This window comes from Desmodus rotundus, chromosome 2, assembly GCF_022682495.2.
Source record: "Desmodus rotundus isolate HL8 chromosome 2, HLdesRot8A.1, whole genome shotgun sequence".
In the NCBI taxonomy this organism is placed as follows: domain Eukaryota; kingdom Metazoa; phylum Chordata; class Mammalia; order Chiroptera; family Phyllostomidae; genus Desmodus; species Desmodus rotundus.
The window spans coordinates 107,188,588-107,202,357 of NC_071388.1; the positions used below are offsets into that span (position 1 = coordinate 107,188,588).

Below are 13,770 nucleotides of genomic sequence, written 5' to 3' on the forward strand. Positions count from 1 at the left end.
TGTGACCCACCCCAGCCCAGGAATAGCCCTCATAGGACCAGAAGGACTGTGCCTTTCTAGGTGACCTGGGACCCTAGCCCTCCAGCATAGGCCAGACCAGCCCAGGCTGGCCCAGAGAAGAGCCACTTCCCAAATCTCTTCCCAGGGTAAGCATGAGTAGGTGACTGATGGAGGGGAAACCACAACAACCTGGAGGTGGGGGTGAGGATACCACAGGGCCTAGGCCCCCCAGGTCAGCCCTGCTTATGGTGTTCTCTGCAGGCCCAGCCTGGCCTCCAGCTCTGATGCTTGGCAGGAAGGTATTTCTGTGTGGTCAGTGTCAGTACCAATTGTTATATATTTTAAATACCCCCTTGGCAAAAAGCACAGCACATGCAAAGGCCCTGGGGCAGGAGAAGGCCTGAAAGGCTGGAGAAAAGAAGAGGCCATTGTGTCTGGGGCAGACTGAGCAAGGAGGAGAGGGGCAGGAGACTAGTGGGAGGCAGGTGGGGGCTTGTGAGTCATTGCAGAGGCTGCAAGGGAGTCTCACTTTGATAATGACTACAATACAACTTTGAAAACAGTAAATGGGGCTTTGAAGGTGGCACTGCTGCCAACCTCAGGCACTCAGTCCAAATAAAGACCCACTCAGAGCTGCAGCCAAGTGCCCAGCCAGCTGTCTTCATAGCATCCTGATTTTCTGACCCCTAGGGGTTCTGGTCACTTTTGTGAAACACCTGTTACAGGGCACCAACTCTCCCGGGCATGCTGCATACATCCACTTAGCCAGTATTCCCAGCAGCCTCTGTGAGGGGGATGGATGGGAACCTGTTATTGGAGGGACAACCAGGTTGAGAGAGGACTGACAGCAGGTGGCAGAGGGGGCCAGATTCAAACCCACATCTAACCACAAACCTGTGCTTTGGCCCTGCAGAGTCCTAATCTCCTCTTTCCTTAAAAATTAGTTCATTGGTGTTTTTAGTCATTTTTAGATGACTGAATAATTATTTTCAATATTTTCTCTTATCTCTTATTATAGTTAAGAATGTTGTAGAAAATTTGAAAAATAAATAAAAACAAAAAGGGAGATAAAGTTGACCTGTAATTCCACCACTCAGTGGTGCCAACTGTTAATGGCACAACAACATGTGTTCTCCAGGACTTTCTCAGTTGTGTTACTCATACCGAATATTACACTTTGATGACCTAGTTTTCTTTCATTAACAATCGTCAACATCATTGCTTGCAAACATCCCTTTTTCAAGGGTACATAACACCCGATCACATGCTGTAACCATGTATTTAAGCATCTCCCACTATGGGGCACTTACTATAATCTTTGTTTGGAGTTCTAGTTTATTTGTTGTTGTAAATAATGCTGTGATGAACGAACATCTTTGAGCATAAAGCTTAGTGCTGATTTTGGATTCTTTTTTGCTAAAAAATATCATTCTTGTGTTTTCTCATATCCTCAGGAGCAGGGCCAAGGGCTGATTCAATGTGACAGGACAGGCAGGTGGTGGTCCCCAGGAAGGGCCACAGAACTGGCAATGAGCACGCTTGCCTAGCCCAGGGCCACGAGATGGAAGCTGTGAGAGTATGCCCCTGTGGGCAAGGGGGTCACTGGGTTTCCCCATCTCTTTTGCTGGCTTTTGCTTTTCCCCTTAAATGTCCACATCCCCAGGGCTCTGCCTAACCTTCCTTCCTCATCCCTCACACTCTTCCCTCTCCTCTCTTCCAGGGCTGAGCCTCCAGCCAGACCCTTATAGCCTCCTGACACTTTCCCTGGATGTACCCCCGCACACTGCACCTCAACACATCCTAAAAGAGACGGATCATTTCTTCTTCCACTATGCACCTTGTCCTGTGTCCCTGTGTAGGTAAATGGAGCCACCATTAACAAAATGCTCAGGCTAGGAACCTGGTTGTTGACCTTGTCCCTGCCTCTTCTTCATACTTTACCTACACTTCTCCCCAAAACACCTCTTCTCCCCCATTCTGTCCCATGTTCTATTCTAGTCTCCTGCTCTACCTCCCTTCAGAGGTAATGTTCCACCACCTCTAATTTCTCCCCTAGCAACCCATCCTCCAGGAAGGGATCTATTTAATCATGGTTAGTCACATGTCCCTCTTCTGCTCAGAAACCTGTGAGGACTCCCCATGACCCTGAAAATGAAGGCCAGACCCCTTGGTAGGTTGAGCCTCTACTCTTTGCTTTTCACCTCCAGGCCTTGCACATGCTTTTCCACCTGCAAGTGATGCCTTTCCATGCACTGTCTTCTGACAAGCTTCTATTCATCCTTCAAGACTCAGTCCTAACATGCTGTTCCTCAGGAAACTTGTATTTTTCCTTCCTATATCACTTTTCTCCATAGAACTTATCCCTCCTTCTCTCACACTCACACAGTATTCTGTGTACACTTCTACTGACACAGTTACTCCATATTATATACAATAGTCACGCAGAATTATAACTATTAGAGGACACATGTATTAAGGACTTTGGGTTACAAGTGAGAGACAGCCCATTTCAAACTAGCCTAAATGAAATAGGGTTATCAGTGCACACAGACTCAAAGCGTTCGGGCATGGCTGAACCCAGAGAGTGAGATGATGGCACTAGGACCTGCCTATTTTCTGCTCTCAGTTGGCTTCCTCCTGCATCAGCTTCCTTCTCAAGGGGCCTTGTGTACAAAACCTGCTCATATCTTTCAGATTTAATCTCAGGTTCAAGTAGAGAGGTTCTCTCTCCCAACAAAGCCAGTGAAGTCTGGGCCTGCCTTTCCCAGGCTCAGCCTGAGTCCCATGCCTGGTTCTGGGCTAAGGGTAGGTAGAGTCAACCCTACCTGAGCCCCAGGCACTGAGAGGTGCAGGGGTGAATTCCAGGAGGGAAGTGCTTATTGTCCATTACAGGCCTCAAGACAGAGGGTTCTCTTCCTCCAAGAAGGGGATGTAGCTTTTTCTCATCTTAGTACCACCACTGCCTAGGCTGGGCCTGGCCCAAAGCAAGCACTACTCAGCATTTTATGCATGAAGGAAGAGTAGATGGAGAATTAGTGCTGCTTTTTGGTTGGAGAACACACATGGCTGGGGACTAGGGGCTGGGCAGTGGATGGCCCATGCTAGCTGGTCCCCAACCACACACACAGGGCCCAAATGCAGCTTTGTAGATTCCTGTGAAGACTCAGGAGGAGACAAACCCTGTAGATCAGCCCTCAGGGTGATATATGTATGGTAGCAGTAGGGAATGGTTGTTCTCTTCACATAGATCTCAGAGGCCTCTTCACCCCTCTTTCCAAGGAGCAAAGCAGAACACTGAAGAGCTCACACACCCCAGAACCCTCCAGCTAAGGAGGGCAGGTGGGTTCTCTGGAAGCCGAATTACTAGTTATCAGCCCAGCAGTGACTATGAGCAACCTGTGACCTTCTCTGAGCACTGCCACGGAGGTCCCTGGTCCACCCTGCCCCAGCTCGTGAACGAGGCCATCCTGCTGCCCACACTGACACTGCCCTGAGCCCACCCTGCCTGGTGTCCCCAGTACCAGCATGCGGTTTCCCAGGATGGGGCCCCCAGGCCCTGGGGGCCCCAGGAAGGCCTCAGGTGAACAGTTTTTCTTTCATAACCTTATGTATTTGAGTGTTGATTGTTGGAAAGGAAGCAATTAGTTTGTCAAGTACAGGGTTCACAACAGTGACAGAAAGGTTAGCTTTTAAATAAAAATTATTTTAGATTTAAAGAAAAGTATTAGGCAAATATTAATACAGAAAGGGTGAGAAATGGGAGCTACTGTGAGGTTATACAGAACATGGAGTTTTGGGGTACACTGCCTACTTTCACTGCAGCCTCATACCTGAGATTGCGGGTGGGGAGCATTATCACAGGCCTCCTCACCCCAGTGCTCAGTGCCCAGCAAATTTCAGTTCTGTGCATTTTCTAGCAGTCCAGCCTGGCTCTACAAGAACAACAAGAAGCATACTAGCTAACACTTTTGGAGGAGGCTGAGGTTTGGTTATCCTTCCAAAGTCACATAGCTGGTGGCAGAGGCAGCTCTCTGTCTTGACCATCAGGCTACACTGCCTGCTGAAAAGGTGCAGGGGGTTGGAGGAGGGTGGGGGATGTGGGAAGGAAATACAGCATTTATTGGGTGATGGAGGGAGCCCACACCCTAGGGTACACTCAGACCCATTGTCTATGGCTTAGTGTCTGTGGCTGGTCCATCCTGCCCTTCCACACCCCGCACAGGCCTCAAGACCACTAATGAGACCTCTCATTCATGTCCATGCCTCTCCTCTATCTCACAGGGGCCAGCTCACAGGCTCATGATTAGAGGCTCAGAGAGACTGGGACTACTCCATCTGCTCCTGCTGTTTCTTGCCCTCTGGGTGAGCAGGAGGTAGAGTTCCAGTCCCGCAGAAGCAGACACATCAGCAGCACTGGTCCACCCTGCCTCCTTCCCTGGTAGCGCAGCCCCAGTGCAGCAGGAGCTTCTGTAGGGAGCATCTGTGAACTGTGGCTCCCCCTACTTCTCCTGGGCCTTGGGGACTCAGCAAGCCTGGCACAGTGCAGGGAGAGTGAGGACTGATGCCAGCACTGGGGTTTCCAGAGCTCCATCAGTCAGGGCTCCAAAATAGCATGGAGAAGCAGCAGCCCTGGCATTTCAGGAGCGTGCCACAGACATCTGCTTAGCTGACCTGGGACCAAAGTCTGGTTTTCTCCCCCAGGAGAGGAGACAGGGCACGTTGGTGGTACTTGTGCACTTTGAAGAGTGTTTCCTTTCCTCAGCAGACAGTACATGAACAGCGGGGGTGCAGAGACATGAAAAGTTGGTCCAGTCCCACACCTGTGATTAGAAAAAGTCTACAATCTGAAGCCTCGCCCTGGAACTCTGTGCTTTAGAGAGTCCCTGATTCAGTGTCCCAAGCCTAATAATGAGTGGGGAAAGAGACTTGCAGAAAATGACATGCAGTGTGATTTCATTTATGTAAAGTTTAAAGACATGTGCAAGTGTTCGTGCAGTTTGAGGGTACCTATCTACACAGGAAAATGACATCAGAATGTTCACTATGGGAGTAAATTCACTGAGGCTATGCAGAAAGGGAAGGGTGGTGAGGGGGGCAGAACAGAGGCGGTAATGAGACTCCCATCAGATACAGTGTTACAATTCTTGTAGTGGGTGTTGGAGGGGGTCCATCAGAGTTCATTGTACTCAATTTTGCTTAATTTCATCATTTAATATGATACCTTTTTTCAGGGTCCATGTAATACTTTATGTTTTCTATAAGCATGTGTATATATATATATAGCTTATACAGAAAAAGTCCAGCCATTCTTAATATAGAGAATGGTTTGTGCACCATCAACATAACCTGGCAGCCAAGGAGAGTGGACTGGAATGCACATGTGTGAACAATAATGACGTCACTGTACTAGTCAGTGGGGGCAGTAGATGCATTGTGTGAGCATGTGTGCTGTGTGGCCATCACGTTCAAAATGACTGAGGGAGTAGAACAATGAATCTGCATCAAATTTTTCGTTAAGCTTGGACATTCCTTCATGGAAACTATTCAGATAATTCAGAAGGCTGCAGCTATGGGCAATGGTGATTGGCAGCTTTGTCATGACAACGTGCCCTCTCATGCACCACGTCTCCTGCAGAGTCTTTTGGCAAAACATCAAATCACACAGATGACTCAGCCTACCTACAGCCCAGGTTTGGTGCCCTGTGACTTCTGGCTTCTCCCAAAACTAAAGTCACCTTTGAAAGGGAAGAGATTTCAGACCATCGATGAGATTCAGAAAAATACGATGGGGCAGCTGATGGTGATTGGGAGAACTGTGTGAGGTCTCAAGGTGCCTACTTTGAAGGGGACTGAGTGCTTCATTGTCCTACGTACAATGTTTCTTGTATCTTGTACCTTCTTGAAAAATGTCTCTATTTTTCATACTACATGGCTGGATACCTTCTGAACTGACCTTGTATATATGTAGCTAAATGAATAGAAAAAGTTCTGGAAGGATGGGCTTTAAACAGTAACAGGTGGTTACCTCTGCAGCGATGGGAGAGGGGAGTACAATTCCCCTCATAAGATTGAGGGGAATGGTGTCAAAAGAGATTTTTTATTTGTTTAAGGAAAAGAGATTTGTTTTATCCTCACCTGAAGACATTTTCTCATTGCTTTCAGGTAGAGAGGAAGGGAGAGAGAGAGAAACACTAGTGTGAGAGAGAAGCATCAATTTGGTTGCCTCCATATGTGCCTGAACTGGGGATTGTATGTAACTGGGCTGGGGATAAAACCTGCAACTTAGGTATGTGCCCTGACTGGGGATTGAACCCACAGCCTTTCAGTTATGGGACAATGCTCCAACTAACTGAGCCATACCCGCCAGGGTTAAGGAAAAGAGGTTTTAATGTTACTTATGCAATTAAGATTTGTTTCTTTAAAATGTAAAGCTTAAGCAAAAAGGAAAAAAAAATCCAGGACTTGAAGGATTTGTGATTTTGAGATTTGAAGAGTCAAAATATTGATGGTTGGTTCTGCATTTCCACAATTAGAATAGCCAACAAATTAAGGAGCAAGATGGGGGCTTTGATCCATCCGCATAGGAAGAAGCTCCATCCTTGGTACTCCATGGCCGTGGTCTGGCAGGTCCATGACTTTTGCTCCAACCTTCTCCATCTAACCTCTACCCAAATGCTGTCATGCTCCTTTCATGCTGAGAACAGATGGGAGCACATCAGCTGCAGGTTGCAAGAGGGAGAGGATCCCAGTGTGAGTGTGCCTGTCAGCCTGCATGCTGGAATCTTCCTGTTGGGAGGTGAGTCCATGATATGGGATGTTTCCCATCCACCCTTTGGCAGCTGCTTTCTCCTTTCAGTCTGGGTTGCTTCCAGGGGTCCACAGTGACAATGTGAGGGCATGAAGTGATTGACAGCAATTCCAGGACAACCCATAGAGTGAGTGACTGTTGGGGTAAAGGGCGGTGCCAAAACTGATCCTCTCTGTGCCAGTTTCAGGCCTTCAGCTACAACCCTGAAAGGCTGGCTGCCCACCTACTACCTATCTCAGGCATCTGATTACAGTTGTGAGAGTCTCTCTATTTAGTTCAAAGTCCCGCAGCATCACTTGCTATTGTGTGCCCCAGTACCCTCTCATGACCTCAGGCTTCAGGAAAGTGAAGGGCTAACAAACTCAGCCCTCAGAAACCAGAAAGTGGGGAGTGATGGTGAGGGCTTGGCATAATGCAGGTGAGGCCCAACACATGTGGGGCCCAGCTTATGTGGGCTCTCTCCTTCGCTGATGATTCTCTCTCTGACTTCCGTCACTTCCTGAAGGGACAAGCCTAAGGGTTCTCCAGTCAGGTCCAGAATTATCACCTTAGCTCCACAATTTTTGGAGCCTTCCTTGTGCCTGACCCTGTACTGGGCACTCAATATCAGAAATCAAAATAGCCCAGGTGTGCTGCAAACATCGTCCAGGTGCCCTGTAAACACCTACACTCTAGGCATTTGTTTCTGAATGCCAGGTCTTTGCCATTTGCCCTATTTTGAAATAACAACATAACATACAAGTACTTGTAAGTTTATGAGGAGGAACTGCCAAAATCAATGGATGTGCAGGTGGGTGTAATGGTCACTTGCAAGTTTCCCTGCAACCAAAGGGGACACCTGGGGAAGGGACACTGCAGTCAGCGGTGGCCCACTTTTCTTTGAGCCTCAGCTTCCTCCTCTGGAAAACAGAATTAATAAAATCATCCCTGCCTTGAGGAAGTTATGAGGGGAGTTGTTAGGGTCCAGGCTTGGAAGTCACAGAGATGGGGGTTCAAGTCTTCAAGTCTTGGCTCCACCATTGCATAGAGATCAGACCTCTCTGAATGGGAGTCATAATAAACCTACTTCATAGGGTGAGGATTCACTAAACGTTGGACTTGAAACAATACAAGTCTTGTGAAGCCCTCATGGTTGTAATTATTTCTGCATTGTTATTAAAATCTTGTGTGACTCAATTGAGGAGAGAGGTAGAGCAGGCTGTGCAACATGTAAAGCCCACTTCTATGACAGCATTCATCTCTGGAGGGAAGTCTATGCTGTAGGAAGGTTGGTCATTTAAAGATTCACTTCAGGAGGGCAAATCAGGAAGCACCATGCAGTTCCAATGCTGTTCATCATGGCCACCCAGCTAGCTGCCTCAGCTCCACCCCAGCTCCATATGAGAACATGGAGCTGGAAGAACTGGGTCCCAGTCTCACTTCTGCTACTTGTTGCTGCCTGAGCTCCATTTCTTCCACTGTAAAGGAAGGAACAGAACTCAACAATGCAGCATCCCTTTTTCCCTTAAATTCAGTGGGTCTGAGAGTCCAGAGAGAATGGAAAAAGGGGGTGGGGTAATGGCTCTCTGAGCTGCCAGCCAGGGGCTGGGGCATTCATCCCCATTCTCTCATGTAATCTTCCCAATGAGGAAGCTTTGCAAGCATTTAAGAACCAAGACTCTGGAGCCAGACTGCCCTGGTGTACCACCCCCGAGTTGTGTGACCTTGGGCCAGCTGCTAACCTGTGGTTTTAGTTTTCTCCTCTGTAAACTAGGATAATAATCTTATACCTCATTGGAATTGTCCTGAAGATTATAACACATGTGAAAATTACATACACACACATACACATATACATTATACATACAAATACATATGTGAGATAGGTGTAGAATTCCTGATTTATAGTTGAAGGAACAGACTCCAATCAGCTAAGCATGAGATAAGAAGAGAAAGAGAGGGAGAGGGAGAGAGAGAGGAGATCTGTGTATGAATGAAGAGTGAATCTCACAGAGAGGATGCATGAGACCTCTCCTTCACCTCCCTGGGGTTCACCCACTGCAGCTACACTGCATCCTCAATGATACTCAGATACGCTCAGCTCATTTCTGCCTCAGGGCCTTGATACTAGTTATCTCCTCTGTCTATAATGTTCCTCCCCCAAATGTTTTATTATTCGGGTCTGAGCCCCTTGTGCCCTCTTAGAGAAGCCTTTGCTGACCACTCCTACTGATGTAATTGGCTTCCCTCTACATCCAATTCCTTATCCCTCCCTTTGCCCTTCTGCTTTATTTTTATTCTGTTCCTTATTACCATGCAAAACCACATACTTGACTACATGTTGATCTCCTATTTTTCCCTTAGAATGTAAACACAATGAAGACAAATGCTCTGCCCTATTCACCACTCTGTTGCCAGTCCCAATCAGTACCTGATAGTGGAAGTTACTTGTGGGTGTTTGTAGAATGCGTTAGCGAGTGAATGAATGAATGGGCACCAGAGCTCTATTAGAAACTCTCGGAGAGAACCAACATGGCAGCGTAGGTAGACACACTGCGCCTCCTCGCACAACCAGAACTGACAGAAAATCTAACGGCAAGGAAGTCCGACACCAAGTAGATAAAAAAGAAACATACATCCAGACCGGTAGGAGGGGCGGAGATGGGCATCCAGGGCGGACAGGACTCGCGTGGCCGTGGCGGGACCGAGACTGGCGGAGTGTGGGACGAACAGAGCAGGCAGTCTGACCACTAGCAGACCCTGCGGCCCCACATTCACGCACAGATAAACCGAGAGGGCCAGACTCAGAGTGGCGGAGAACGGGGCAGGCAGAGCAGTGGGTAGTACCCCTCGGCCCCACACTCGCGCACAGATAAACCAGGACAAACAGAGGGGATCAAAGCAGACTGCGTAACCCAAGGCTCCAGAGCGGGTAAATAAAGCCTCAAACCTCTGATTGAAAGAGCCCGTGGGGGTTGGGGCGGCAGCAGGAGAGACTCCCAGCCTCACAGGAGAGGTCGTTGGAGAGACCCACAGGGGCCTAGGGCGTGCACAAGCCCACCCACTCGGGAACCAGCACCAGAGGGGCCCAATTTGATTGCGGGTAGTGGCAGGAGTGACTTCATTCCAGTGGAGAGTGGAGCGGGCGCCACTGCTCCCTCTCAGCCCCTCCCCCACGTACAGCATCACAGCGCAGCAACCAGCGTTACCCCGCCCCACCCCGGGAACACCTAAGGCTCTGCCCCTTTAAGTAACAGACTCACCAAGACCAAAAAAAAAAAAAAAAAGGCCCAAATGACAGAACACTTCAAAGCTCCAGAAAAAATACAACTAAGCGAGGAAGAGATAGCCAACCTATCGGATGCACAGTTCAAAACACTGGTTATTAAGACGCTCACAGAATTGGTTGAATTTGTTCGAAAACTAGATGAAAAAGTGAAGGCTATGCTAAGAGAAACAAAGGAAAATGTACAGGGTACCAATAGTGATGCAAAGGAAACTGGGACTCAGATCAACGGTGTGGACCAGAAGGAAGAAAGAAACATCCAACCAGAAAAGAATGAAGAAACAAGAATTCGGAAAAATGAGGAGAGGCTTAGGAACCTCTGGGACAACTTTAAATGTTCCAACATCCGAATTATAGGGGTGCCAGAAGGAGAAAAGGAAGAACAAAACATTGAAAACTTATTTGAACAAATAATGAAGGAGAACTTCCCCAGTCTGGCAAAGGAAATAGACTTCCAGGAAGTCCAGGAAGCTCAGAGAGTCCCAAAGAAGCTGGACCCAAGGAGGAACACACCAAGGCACATCATAATTACATTACCTAAGATTAAACAGAAAGAGAATCTTAGAAGCAGCAAGAGAAAAGGAGACAGTTACCTACAAAGGAGTTCCCATAAGACTGTCAGCTGATTTCTCCAAAGAGACCTTACAGGCAAGAAGGGGCTGGAAAGAAGTATTCCAAGTCATGAAAGGCAAGGACCTACATCCAAGATTACTGTATCCAGCAAAGCTATCATTTAGAAGGGAAGGGAAGATAAAGTGCTTCTCAGATAAGGTCAAGTTAAAGGAGTTCATCATCACCAAGCCCTTATTATATGAAATGTTAAAGGGAGTTACCTAAGAAAAAGAAGATAAAGAATATGAATAGTAAAAATGACAGCAAACTCACAGTTATAAACAACCACACCTAAAACCAAAACAAAAGAAAACTAAGCAAACAACTAGAACAGAAACAGAACCACAGAAATGGAGATCACATGGAGGGTTATCAATAGGGGTTTGGGAGGGGGAGAGAGGGGGGAAAGGTACAGAGAATAAATAGCATAAATGATAGGTGGAAAATAGACAGGGGGAGGGTAAGAATAGTGTAGGAAATGTAGAAGCCAAAGAACTTATAAGTATGACCCATGGACACGAACTATAGGGGGGGAATGTGGGAGGGAGGGGGTGGGCAGGATGGAGTTGAATGAAGGGGCAGAAATGGGACAACTGTAATAGCATAATCAATAAATATATCAAAAAATTTAAAAAATTAAAAAAATTAAAAAGAAAAAGAAGTACGGTTGGAAGTTACGGAATGGTCCTGGGGGTGGGAAGTATGGCATAGCGAGCACAGTCAGTAGTACCGCAAGAACTGTGTGGGGCCGAGCGGGTGCTAGACTTACTGGGGGAATCATATCATAAATTACAGAAGTGTCTATTCACTGTGCTGTACCCCTGAAACTAGTATCAGTACTACTGAGTTTGGACTAATATTAAAAAATAAACATTTTTGAAAACATTAAAAAAAAAGAAATTCTCCCACCCCCAGGATACGACCAGCATAAATGACAACAGCTATGCATCTGTACAGCTAGTGTGAGTTAAGCCCGTCTGAAATTCTGTAACATAGCTATTACGATCACACTTTAGAGCAGCATAAATCAAGGCTCCCAAGGGCAAGCCCAAGATCTCATAGTCCTCAGGCAGCAGAGACAGTTTTGGAATGGTCCGCCTGACTCCAGGGCGCCAATGCTATGCACACTACAGCAGCGGTCCTCAACCTTTTTGGCACCAAGGACCCCCACACGAGATGGGCGGGGGTGGGGTGGGGGAGTGGTGTTAGTAGGGGCGGGTTTGCAGGAGGTGGAGCTCAGGCGAGGTTTGCTTGTGGCCGGGTTCCTAATGGGGTGGAGACCCCTGAGCTACATACAGCACATGCTTAGTGCTTTCCACCTGGTGGGTGACTTTTTGCAGGGAAGGTGCCCCTGGGCCGCTCCTGATGCTGCAGTTGCCATGGCGATGAGCACCTCGGCGATTGGTCCAGGGCAGCCGCACTACGCTGCTCTTTGAGCGCTGAGGGAATGGCTATCGCACTCCCGTCCCTCCTCCGGATGCTGCAAAAGCAAACCCAGCGCAGACTCACAGGGCCCAGAATCTCCAAGTCCACCCCCTCCTCACCGCTACCCAGTTGTGCGGGAGGGGAAAAACCCGAAGTGGTCCCAGGTAGCAGAAAGGCCGATGCCCCCCCCCCCCCCCAACTTGGCGGCTATGATGACTCGACATCCTCGCTGTTTCCTGGATGTGGTGTGAGCCCTGCGTGCTGGGGCCCCTTGGAGCCCACTACTGCTACCCCCCTCTTTCCACCCCTTTAGAGGAGCCCGCCAACCCCCGGGAATGTGATTTAATTTTATTCCCTTCTACTCGCCTGAGCGTCCAGCTCCTTCTCTAACCACGTTGACCCTTCCCAGCTGAAGAGGGAGAGGGAAAAAACTACCCCCAGGCAGGATGGCTTGCAGAAGACGCTATTTGTGAGTATATGTGCAGGTTTATGCCTGAAACTTTGAGGCAAGAGGCCAGAGGAGATCCCACTGATCTTGGAGCTGGAGTGAGGTGCTCGTGGGCGGCGGGGTGGGGGTGGGGGTAGGTTGCCTTGCAGAGGGAGCTGGCCATCCCAGAGAGATGCCAGTGTTTATCACCAGCAGCAGATGTGTTTGTCTGTTGGTGCTGCTGATGAGAAAAAGGCTGTTTGGTCAGCAGATGTCTGTCAGGCTGTGAAATTCCCTATCTCTAAGGGTGGGTAATCCCTGCCCCCTAAATCCATATACAGGGTCCCTAGACCCCCTGCTACCAGTTTGGCATTTGGTATAGTCCTCAGCGTGTCTATTTGGAAAAAGCCTGTTGTGCCCAGCTGATCCATGATTGGCACTTCAGCCATGCCTGATCGGAAGGTTGGCTGAAAGGTTGAGGTGGCACAGGAAAGGTCAACCACTGTCATGAGCAGGAGGCAGCTCCCCCTGTGCCATCCAGGTGTTCTATGGGTCAGGGACAGAGAACCTGTCTGTTGGATCTAATGCCAGTGGCAGAGGCTGTTAAAGTCTGCAGGGGATGGTGACATCATGGGACTGGGTATTTATGGAAACCAAAGCTTTTGCCTGTTACATCAGGCTTCCCTGGGGCATCGGGATTAGAATGCCAGCTTTCCTCAAAGCACTCCGGGCCTCTGCACTGTGCTCTTCTGGGGTGAGCAACCTTTGGTCTCTGGCCTTATAGGACCCCTCCTCTGGGACCCAAGGCCGTAGGGTTTGAGACCCAGCTGCACATCTCCATCAGCCCTATGCAGCTTGACCACCACCTGGGCCATGTGGGGCTGTTCAGTGACCTCATACCTTGTTAGTTAGAGCAGAGGTGGCCCTTGGGGGCTGAACTCAGTCCCCAGGACAAGGAAGGGGAGGCCTGGAGCAATATGTAAGGGGACGTGTGGGGGGCTACTTCAAGGCTTCACAGCCCCCTTTACCATGACAAGGGCCTGTGGAGCCCCTAATTAAGCAGTACCCACTCCCCTCCATTGAGGGGACAGCTCTCTCATTAATGGAGAGTTAAGGAATGTAATGGGTGATGGAGGTGGCCTATGTATATGGTTTGCTGTGATATTCATCTGCTCTTTTAGTGGAAAAGCCCACAGGTTGGTTTGTTGTTGTGAACAAAACGTGCTGGAGTTC

The 13,770-nt window shown here is 48.5% G+C and overlaps 1 protein-coding gene across 7 annotated transcripts in view; it reads left to right on the forward strand.

The window, feature by feature from the left end:
* Window positions 1-13,770, forward strand: part of IQSEC1 (IQ motif and Sec7 domain ArfGEF 1) — a 526,249-nt gene that overhangs the window by 288,133 nt on the left and 224,346 nt on the right. The window contains exon 1 of one of the 7 annotated variants that reach the window (XM_053918529.1): window positions 12,190-12,579. The exons of the other annotated variants lie outside the window; for them this stretch is intronic. Within the exon in view, the coding sequence (XP_053774504.1) occupies window positions 12,557-12,579 (23 nt within the window). The 5' untranslated portion in view covers window positions 12,190-12,556. Of the gene's footprint in view, window positions 1-12,189; window positions 12,580-13,770 lie in introns of those variants that run through there. 7 annotated transcript variants of the gene reach the window in all.